The sequence below is a fragment of the Larimichthys crocea genome, chromosome VI (genome assembly GCF_000972845.2).
Source record: "Larimichthys crocea isolate SSNF chromosome VI, L_crocea_2.0, whole genome shotgun sequence".
In the NCBI taxonomy this organism is placed as follows: domain Eukaryota; kingdom Metazoa; phylum Chordata; class Actinopteri; family Sciaenidae; genus Larimichthys; species Larimichthys crocea.
In genome coordinates this window covers 9,508,709-9,520,283 of record NC_040016.1, presented here as the reverse complement: position 1 = coordinate 9,520,283, position 11,575 = coordinate 9,508,709, and the positions used below count along the sequence as shown (strand labels likewise).

General features: G+C 42.1%; 1 protein-coding gene across 1 annotated transcript in view; it reads right to left on the bottom strand.

Moving 5' to 3' along the window:
• Positions 1–65: 65 nt before the first annotated feature.
• Positions 66–11,575, bottom strand: part of grm2a (glutamate receptor, metabotropic 2a) — a 33,139-nt gene continuing 21,629 nt past the window's right edge. Inside the window, exons 3-6 of the mRNA XM_019263479.2 lie at positions 8,186–9,023; positions 5,372–6,435; positions 1,248–1,425; positions 66–510 (exon numbers count right to left, since the gene is read on the bottom strand). Of these exons, the coding sequence (XP_019119024.2) occupies positions 437–510; positions 1,248–1,425; positions 5,372–6,435; positions 8,186–9,023 (2,154 nt within the window). The 3' untranslated portion in view covers positions 66–436. The remainder of the gene's footprint in view (positions 511–1,247; positions 1,426–5,371; positions 6,436–8,185; positions 9,024–11,575) is intronic.

Here is an 11,575-nt window from a genome sequence, read left to right as displayed (position 1 = left end):
TATTCATTTTCTCTAATATCTGGAATTTGCCTCCCATGAAAAAAAAAAGCCAGACTGTAAGTCATCTTGGTATTAATAAAAAACACATTTTATTTACATAAATTACAAGAAAGCACAAACTGGTTCACCAAAATCTACATTAAAAACGTCTTGTATATATTACATTTAACAGATTTACTATAATTTACTCCATTGTTGCAAGTAGAATCTTCAATAAAAACAAGGGCTATATGCGACTTTATTGGCATCTCATTTCAAATCGCTACGAGTCAAAGAACAAAATGAAATAATTGGGACATTGTACTCACAGCACTTTGAGGACAACAAAGTCAGGACGATCATCTGTGTGACCTCTGCAATATCTGAGACACCTCAGTGTCAGGACTAGTGATTATATAACTGTTTACAATGCTTGGCAAAGGAGCTCAGCTGATCTTCACAAGGAGGACGTTGTGGAGTCCACCACCTCTCGTCCGTTACACACTGTCGGAACAACATTGGAGGCTGATGCTGTAAAAATAAATAAATAAATGGAAAAAAAAAAAAGAGAGAGAACTCTTTTGGATTACAAAAACAATCCCCTTTCCACTGAGCTACTGTGCTGGGATGATTTGCTTACAGATGAATTAGCAGCATGATAATTAAGTAATTAAATCTGTTGATTTGCAGTTAGTATGAGTATGTGTTAATACTGCATTTTCAATTAATTATCCAGGAAGAGTGGGCGTCTGTCCTCCAATTACTGATTCATAGAAATGACAGAAATGATGTGTGTTTGATCTGGTTTTAAAGGTCCAGTGTGTGAGATTTAGGCAGGTTATTTTCATTTGTGGAGAATTACATGAAAATGTCTATAATGTGTTTTTGTTACCTTAGAATGAGGTGAATGAATGGGACCTCTTACTGGGACAAACTAAACACTGGCTCTAGATAGGACCTTTTCAAGTTCATGTTTCATGTCAGCGTAATTTCTCCTTCACAATAAGAGAGAGAGACTGAGGTGACGGGTTGCAATCACCCACAACTAGATGCCACTACATCCTACACATTGGTCTTTTAACAGTTTGTTTAATGAAACAAAAGAACACCAGATGAACTGTCTGATCTAAGCCATGCATTATCTCTTAAAAGCGAAATGTGTGAAAGAAAAGTGGCCTCATGGTGATAAAATAATGTAATAATGTTATTTTTGCTAACGAGCAATAGCCACAAAGTTGTTGTTGTTGTTGTTGCATATCAGGTGGTACCTTGAGAGAAACTGGAGCCTGGACCGGTGGTGACGCTGAAGCGGGTGGTGGCAACTCTGAGAGTGCTGACATTCTTCTGCGGCTGGAACAGGATGATGTGGACCTTGGGAGCAAAGAGGCAACCTAACACCACCGACCCACTCAGACTGACAGAGATGCACATGGTGGTGGTCTGTACCTGGAGGAGGAAAGAGAGGTGAGAAATTCAAAACACGAACCACAGTCTGGCTTCAGGTTCGTACTCCTTCTCCTTCTCCTCCTACTCCATCTACTGTGTTTTTCACAGATTTTATATAACAGAAAAGCAAACTGACACATGTACAGATAAACGCTGAGAGAATATAGACCCCCATCTTAATTTCACACCAGTGCCAGTATTAATGTTCACACGCAGCCCAAGTCACAGTGCTGGTATTTGCAGTGACATTTCTTTGATATTAAAACATGTTTATTCAAGTGTGTGTTAATCCATATAGATAATATGGCTCTGAGGGGACCATAAGGTGTTAAATTAACTCCACTCGGTTGGTTGAGTTCCATTTTTCTGTACAAGAATATTTATTTTAATAATTAAGGGATTCAGAAGTAAAAAAAAAAACAAATGATAAAAGCATCTTTCATAATTCAGAATCAAGGCGAGGCGCAGCAGAGGAATGATGAAGCTATCAGATGGGACTGCTAAAAAAAGGTGTTAACCCATCTGTTTATTTGCTTGTCAATCAACTGCTTAACCCTTGCTGCTTTTCCTCCTCCCCCTGCCCACATCTTGCTATGTGTCAGTTTCCTCCCTCATTTCCAATCTCTTCGCAGCTTTCTTTTTGTTTTTTTGTTTTTTTTCCCCTGGATAACAGGATATCATTTGGTGTGTGGCAGGTGCATCCCATTTCCACAAGGCATCGCAGGTGTCTGTCATCACCCTGAATGCTAATGTTGGTATTTAAAATAATGTGGGCACCAGGTATTGGATTTTGCACACGCTGTTCTGCAAGAAACATACATGACATGATACTGGCAGATAAGCAGTATCCAGTTAACCTGATTTTTATTTTGTTTTTCTTAAATGTTTCCTACTCTCTCACAATGCATAATTATTATTATATAATCTATGGCTTTATAATGAATGATTATGAAGATAGGGAGTATTTTCTAACATGCTGCAGTATTTGGTCTATTTTTGGTCACTGACTAAAGGTCAGTGTACCATGTAATGTGAAACAACTACATCACTGAATTTATCTCTGTATCTTGAGATGTATTGCAGGTTGCCATGTGCAATGAATTCAACATTAAGATTCACCTCATGGCAACTCTGAAAAACAGTACACACACTGACATGCTCAGGTCCTGGGTTGAGATGTAAAAATCTACCATTACCATTTTTCTTTCTGTGTATCTGACCTGTATATTTGGACACACAGGGTAGCATACAAAGCCAAGGTGACAGTTTATACATAATAATCTGAGCAATGCTGAAGTGCACACAGAGACTAAATGCCCTCTACTTACTTCAGAAATAGTTTTGAATAAAACCGGGGACAGTACTGCATGGGAATAACCTGTTAAGTGGTTTTAATAATTCAAAAGATGTTGCTTTGAAAGAGCAGAGGACAAGGAATCTGCCTTTGCAGTAATATATTTCCAGATGTCTTCAACTTGAGCATGGAGAAACAGGATGTAGAGCATGACAACCATGGTTTCTTCTCGTCTCTGCTCACTGTTGTTTTTCACTGTTTGTCCTTTGAAGGTATTATTTTATTTCACAAATAGAGCAGTGCCGCTTCATATATAAATAATGTCTGCTGTATTCAGGTAGCTTCATTCCTCCAGAGAACCTCACAGAGGAGATGAGATTCCTCCTTTTATTGGGCTTCGTGCTGTACATTTATTGAAAAGCTTTATTGGATCAACCAGCCACAAGCCAGTCTTTGGCAGGCTGGCATGGACGCTGAAATGACAAAACCTACGAGATTTGAGATTTCATAAGTGGAACGACATCATAATTATACAGAACACGAGTAAGGTTAATGAGAATTTATTGTAAAAAACATATATCTATGGTCTGAAAAGGAATGCCATACCTGATTCCCACTGGTCTCATCAGCTTATCTGGATAGTGTACCGCTGTAATTGTATTTCCTCCACTAATGCTGCATTGCGAGTTATATTCCTATGTTTCCTCTGAGAGGCACATCCTGGTTAAACTCTTTTGTTGAACACTGTGATAGCTGATACTCACACTATATCCATTATGTGGAAAATACTACGGTGTTCAAAGGAGCTTAGCTGACTTAAAAACTGTCTCTTTTCGTTGACACTAATCATTGAATTGCACCACAGATCAGTTATCTGGATCAGAGCTACAGTGGCACAGCTCAGAAGAATTCAGGCACAATCTTTGAAATCTTTAGAAATATGAAGTTTGATTTCAGTCTGATCTTGCAACTTTCTGACCTAAACATCTGATCCGCAGTGCATGGCACAGTGCATGGCACAGGTGGGCCAAAGAAAAGGGCTGTCTGACAGTAAAGTAAAGCTAAAAATCTTCTTAAAGTAGCATACATTTAAACCAATATTGATTTTTTTTTTTAAGTGGGCTTTTTTATGTGGGTAAAATCAGCCTTTCTGCTGCCCCCATCCACAGCAGTGCATAGCTTACTTCTATGTATGTCCTCATGCTTCTCCAAACTGGGAGTGTGCTGACCGAACTTTATACAAATCTACTTAAAAACACCCAAACTATCTCTTAAACATCACAGACAATATTTTTGTCTTTTAATATTATCTGTATCCTTTATTGTTTTCATAGAAGTGCTGTGACTTTTGGCAGCAGTGGCTGCTTATTCAGCCTGCTGAGATGCGTTGACCAGCACTGGCATGTGAGAGAGTCCTCTTCCTTAGGGTGTGGAGAACATCTTCAATATTTCATATGATAATCAAATGTGTTATTCATGGCTCAGCAGACTGTATTTAGTTTCCTTTAACATTTCATGACAGACCACAATCAAATCTGTATTTGTTATTCAGCTGGAAATTTGCATCAGGATGTGACAACAATTTGAGAAGTGATGTAAAACCAGGAGAACACTAGTAATATGTCCCAGCCTGTGAAAAACTAGAGACACTGTGCCAACTCAGTTGCTTCAGTAATTATTCATCGGTCAAAGGGGAGTTTTGCATCTATCTGATGAGACCGTTCTGGCTGTGAATTGCTCGTGCTGCCTGGAGGGCCTGGAGGAAGGGTTCCTCTGAGCCTCACTACAGTCCCAGGACAGAGGGCACAGCTGGGACTCAGCATCCCAGTCTTTCACGCTCCATTCCACACAGCTACGCACAGGGACACACAGGGACGTTCAGTTCCCTTTAAGCTCTCATGGTCTTTCCTGCCTTCTCTATGTTTCTGCAGAGGCAGTCGTACCAGGGGATTCCTCTTGTCTATTTCTCTCTTTTGTCTCCCTCTCTCGCCGCTCATATCCCAGAGGAATAAAAACCTCACGGCTTAGACCACCCTTTTCTCTGAAGTTCTATAAATGTAGTGTCCTGTCTGACCACCAGCCTTCATTCAGCACGCAGGGTCAGAAGACTTCTTGTCATAAGTCAGTGCTGTGTATTTTTGTTTTTGTTCTTAGAAAACCTAGAATATTTCATGACAAAACATTATAAACAACATTTAACCGCAGCTAAAACCATGGTTTTCTGTTCTACACAGCTCTACACCTGTCCATATTTTATCATTTACTCTCACTTCATTCATATTTAAACTTTAAAGGTAAAATCAAGCTGTTAAAGAGCACCTGACAATCTGAAGTATGCAGATAATATATAGGCGAATTAAAGAAATGCTGTAATGGAGAATATATATATTCCTTAATGCCATGGGCAACACAGACACGGCTGACTGCCGAATCAATATGAACTGACATTAGTTTGTGATTTCATGCATATGAAATACAAATTCCACCCCAGAAGAAGTCATTATCTGCTAGTATGTATTCTGCTCAGATTAAGAGCCTAAAGCCATCTGAACAAATAATTTAATACAAATCATTACCAACCATGTATTTGATCCAAAGTATGATTTTGTGGATATGGAAAACATGTGGATATAACCGTATAACTTTACTCACCCTGTAGTCACTAGCAGTAACATAGAAAATAGGCTGGAAAGCCAGCCAGATGATGCAGGTGGTGTACATGGTGAACCCGATGAACTTGGCCTCATTGAAGTTCTCCGGGCATTTGCGTGTCTTGAAGGCGTAGACCGTGCAGAGGATAATGAGGATGCAGTTGTAGGTGAGAGACATGAGCATGCTGGAGTCCTTGCTGTTACACTTGAGGGTGACCACGTCTCTTCTCTCCGGGCTCACTTCCTTTCTCACCCCAGGGGCCTCGACCAGCAGCCAGACCACCACCACAACCAGCTGGCAGGAGATCAGAGCACCGCAGATTGCAACCTGGGAGGCCGGACTGATAAATCGAGGCCGCTGTGCTCCATCCTTCACACCGCTGAAGATCCGAGCAATACGGTTGGTCTTGGTTAGGAGGGCCGAGTAGCACACGGCAAAGGAGGTGCCTAAGCCCAGCCGGCGCAGTGTACAAACTGCCGTGGACGGTTTGGCGATATAGATGAAGGTCATGCTATAACACATCAACACTCCCAGCAGAAGAATGTAGGAGAGCTCACGTCCACTGGCCTTCACCACGGGTGTCTCATTGTGTTTAAGGAAGAGGCCAATAACGAAGAGCGTACACATCATCCCTAGACAGGAAATGGTGACAGGTCCAATTGCCCAGGCGTCTTCATATCGGATGTACTCCTCAGGCAGATCGTAACAGCCTGTCAGGTTGGCCAGGGGCCACTGTCCAAAGCTGCAGTCAGCACAGGTGAACTCATCTTGCAAATACTGGTAGGGTTGACAGGGGATACAGATCCAGCAGCACACATCTCCAGGCTGCATACTCTTCACCTCGTTCTTCCTGCAGGGGTCACTACACTGGGAAGTTGGTGCAACCTGACCAGCCCAGGGGATGAGGCTGGTGTTCAGGATCAAGCTCTGAGCCCAGTAGCCAACCTTTTGATAGACATAGCGTCCACCTTCTTTGTGGTAGTGGAAAATGTTGTACCGGCCAAGGCTGTCCCCGAAGGAATCAAAGCGGACTACATTCTCTGTGTCTGGTGGACGAAATGGTGCTGAAGGTGAAAAGGAAACAAAAGGCAGTATTAGAAAATAAGGAGTATGACAGGGTCATCGCACAGCAAACGCTGCTAGAATATTAAAAACTGTGAAAGGCATAAATATTGACATTTGTTTATTCATTGTTTCTCAGTCAACAAGGTTATGTCCTCTGTGCGCTTTGGGGGTTTGTCTGTCAGGAAGATTAGAGAAAAACTACTGGCCTGATTTAGGAGATCCTAATCATGCCGCGGACACATGCACACATTCTACAGTACAATTAACTTAATTCTTTTCCATCTCAAACATCACTTTAGAAACAAATGCAGCAGGTGTGTCAGAAATAAGCAATCCAGATGAATCCGGACCTAAAAAAGTGACCCACGTGAATCATGCTAGCACTAGATTCTCTGTCTTCTCCTCTGTTTGATTGAGATCAGAGCTCAGGCTCAGCTCTCACACACACCGTGGTGTAGACCTGAACCAAGTAAAGTGAAGTCATGTTTAAAATCACTGTTTAAAAACTGTTTATATTAGTTTGACAGATATTTTAGAATTTGGCAATTTCTTGTAAACCTAGTCGCTGAAACAGGAGCCGCCCCATCCAAACTATCCCTCCTCTCTCAACCTATGTCTTTCTACCAGTGGAGGACAGAGGACCCTGGTGGTTGTCTGCGCTCTCTGAGAAGTGATAGTTGGACTTGTTTTGGAGTAAGAAGACAGTGGACGTGCACATGAGCTCATGTCTTATAAAGCGTGTTTTGCTGGCAGGACAGTCTCATTTATCTCTTTGACGTTTTAACAGTGACTGTGATGGCAAACAGGTGCAAATTGTCAGTTTACATGATGGAACCACAGTTTGAGTCTGTTTACTTTGATGGATAGCTCCGGGACTGAACACTGGAATGGGAATTCCAGACAGATGGCACATCATATAAAATAATGTTTAATTTTCCTCACGAAATCAAGGCTGAAATCAACCTCGATTTTCTAATTTTTAGAAACCGCCTGAGAAGTAGATTATTTTGTCCATAAGATTTTGGAAAAGCATGAAACATTTTAGTATTCTATCATGATTTTTAAAATGTATAGTCTTCCATGTGTGTCTGTGTATTTTCCCCTTAGGGTGTTGTAATGCCTGTAGGGACTCACTAATTTAAGGGATTTCATCCAGTCCAGTCTCTGGACAGTAAAATCCTTTGGGTAATTTCTTTTTCAGAAATTGTGAAAAACAGAAAAGCACAGCTGGATAAGAGCACACTGATGCAGCTCTCCCATCAATTAAATGTCAGTATTTCCATAATTTGAAGGATAAGACAATGCAGCTCATTTACTGAAGTGAATGTGAATTGCTGGGTTACAAACACTGGTATATGTTTTGTGTTTGCAGCTTTGTGTGTGCTCATACTGAAGAACCCTCTCTCTATTCACACTTAGGATGAGAGAGCCTCAAAGCATGAGGGCGAGAAAAGAGTTTCATCTTTGCAAATTGAATCATTACAGCTTATCTGCCGCTGCAGTGTATAAACACGTAGAATTACTCTTGCGCTAATTCAACATTTTATATGAATTGTTACAATGAATCTAAATTGATACAACCTAATTTGGCAGCAGCATACAGCACACACAGAGTGCACTTGGGGAAATTAGATGATATTACATTGAGGTTTTATAGAGAAGACAGAATAATGAGAAAAAGAAAGCTGCTTTACATCATGAAAATCTATATCTGTTAACAAATATTTAGTTTATCAAGATTTTACTCACCCTCAAACTTGACCTTGAGAATGTAGTCCCTGTAAAACTTTCTGCCGTTGCCAGGTTTAAGAGCATCACACACCTTGGTGGAGTTGGGGCATAAGGCTTGCCTCATGTTATGTAAGGCAGCAGCCATTGCATAGACGGCATTCACAACAAACATGATCTTGGATTCTGGCTGAAAAGGAATCTCACGGAGTGAGTGCTTCCCACAGCCCAGATCATGGAGGCTGCACTGGAACTGGTTTTCCCAAAACTCTCTAAACCAGGGATTCCTGGTGTTGTTGTACGGGTGCAGGGCAGTGAAGTAGTCATTAAATTGGGGGATTGGATAGGAAGCCAGTTCAATGGTGAATGCTCCATCAGCCACAGCCTCACTGCCTCTCACTACGCTCTCCTGAGCTCCCCACCCATCGCTGGCCACCCAGGTGAAGGTAACATTCATGCGGTTGGCTGCCACCAGTAGCTCGCGGGCATCTTCGCTGCGTGTGAACAAGATGACCACCTTAGCATTGGACTTCTGCTGCAGGGAGCGGATCACATTCTCATAACTCCAGCGGTTCATGGACCGGCTCACTTTGGCTGACGTGGCAATGCAGATCTGGTGGGCACGAGCCTCCTGCTGGAAGGCGTCAATGCCAGTCTCGCCATAGTCACCTTCTGATGCCACTGTTGACACGTACGTCCAGTTGAAGTAACGCAGGATCTCTGCCATGGCCTTGGCCTGGTAGAAGTCAGGGGGCACGGTGCGGGCAAAGTAGTCATAGCGGGTCTTGTCGCTGAGCTTGGCACTGGTAGAAGCGTAGCTGATCTGAGGGATCTGGAAGAGTCGCAAAAGGTTGGCCACCTGGAATAAGTGAGAGACACTAGAATGATTATGTTTGTTACTTGAACCAGTCCTGACACATTATCAATAAACCTCAATTGGGAATTCTGTAAGCATTCCTATGCATATGTGGCATACAGAGCCATCAGTGGGTTAACATACCTTTATTATTATTATTTACATATTTAATTTACATTTCATTTATGAAAAGCAGAGTGGTGAAATTGTATAGACTGTGAATGTGAGACAATAGAGAGAACATATTGAACTGGTACTGTACAAACGAAGAGACTGTTAACAGGCTAAAAGTACTGAGGCCGATATGAGTTCTGTTACATTTGAGAGTTGATCTGATTGGGATCCAGAGTACAGTAACTGATGTTAAATGGGTCAGATACTTTGATTAATGGGTACTAATTGAATTGAATGTCAAGTGCCACTTTAAAATAAGTAATACCATGTTTTCAGTGAGAAAATTCAAAGTGTTGTAAGAAGGTACACTTTGGATATGTGAAATATCTGTTGACATTTATTATTGGGTGGGCATACAGAGCCATCAGTGGGTTAACATACCTTTATTATTATTATTTACACATTTGATTTACATTTCATTTAGTCCAGCTCATGTTCAGGTGATAATTTTCTGGGTGTTCTGTTAAGGTAAGAGGTTGGTTTTAGGGTTTTAGGGTTTATTGATTGGAAAAATGTAGCGTTATCTGGCAGTTATGCATCGTCTTACTTCTACCAGCAGAGATTCGCTACGTTGTGTGTGCAGGGACATGGGAAATCTCTTGGATAAACAGTTACTGCATTGACTAACTGACAATAATATGATATATTTTTGCTCTTTGCAGGAGGGAAGGGAGAGTTAGAAATGTGTAATTGATGGATGAGTATGTTGTGATGGATGTGTGGTGGTTTGTGATCCCGGTTGGATTTTGTGGATAAAAACGGTTGTGAACGTTACTTGTTTAACGAACTTAAGGGAAGGGCGGGAGGCAGAAGTGGTGGAAAACAGGAAAGCACAGCGGGGATGGAAGAGCACAAACGGAGGAGCAGCGCCAGCACAGCAAGGAAAAGGCAGGAAGATGAAAATGCCATAAGTAGGTGAGAGGATACAGACCAATGCAGCATCAGGTACGGGACGGTGAATGTTGATTGGGCCGGGTTCAAACACTGTAATAGTTTTGTGTTTTGCAAGCTTTGTGTTGCTCATACGAAGACCCCGCTCTCATTTCACACTTAGGATGAGAGAGCCTCAAAGACACGAGGGCGAGAAAAGAGTTTCATATTGCAAATTGTAATCATTAACTTATCTGGCCGCTGCAGTGTAATAAACACGTAGAATTAGCTGCACGAACTAATCAACATTTTATATGAATTGTTACAATGAATCAAATTGATACAACCTAATTTGGCAGCAGCAACAGCACACACAGAGTGCACTGGGGAAATTAGATGATATTACATTGAGGTTTTATAGAGAAGACAGAATAATGAGAAAAAAGAAAGCTTGCTTTACATCATGAAAATCTATATCGTTAAAACAAATATTTAGTTTATCAAGATTTTACTCACCCTCAACTGACCTTGAGAATGTAGTCCCGTAAAACTTTCTGCCGTTGCCAGGTTTAAGAGCATCAACACCTTGGTGAGTGTGGGCAAGGCTTGCTCATGTTATGTAAGGCAGCAGCCATTGCATAGACGGCATTCACAACAAACATGATCTGGATTCTGGCTGAAAGAGGAATCTCAACGTGAGTGCTTCCCACACCCAGATCAGGAGGCTGCACTGGAACTGGTTTTCCCAAAACCTCTTAAACCAGGATTCCTGGTGTTGTGTACGGGTGCAGGGCAGTGAAGTAGTCATTAAATTGGGGGATGGATAGGAAGCCAGTTCAATGGTGAATGCTCCATCAGCCACCCTCACTGCCTCTCACTACGCTCTCCTGAGCCCCCACCCATCGCTGGCCACCCAGGTGAAGGTAACATTCATGCGGTTGGCTGCCCACCAGTAGCTCGCGGGCGTCTTCGCTGCGTGTGAACAGATGACCACCTTGGCGTGGACTTCTGCTGCAGGGAGCGGATCACATTCCATAACTCCAGCGGTTCATGGACCGCTCACTTTGGCTGACGTGGCAATGCAGATCTGGTGGGCACGAGCCTCCTGCTGGAAGGCGTCAATGCCATTTCGCCATAGTCACCTTCTGAGCCACGTTGACACGTACGTCCAGTTGAAGTAACGCAGGATCTCTGCCATGGCCTTGGCTGGTAGAAGTCAGGGGCAGGGTGCGGGCAAAGTAGTCATAGCGGGTCTTGTCGCTGAGCTTGGCACTGGTAGAAGCGTAGCTGATCTGAGGGATCTGGAAGAGGTCGCAAAAGGTTGGCCACCTGGAATAAGTAGAGACAGCCTAGGTTATGTTTTGTACTGTGAACCAGTCCTGACACATAATCAATAACCTCAATGGGATCTGTAAGCATTCCTATGCATATGTGGCATACAGAGCCATCAGTGGGTTAACATACCTTGTAATTATGATTATTTTACATATTTAAGTTTTACATTTCAGTTT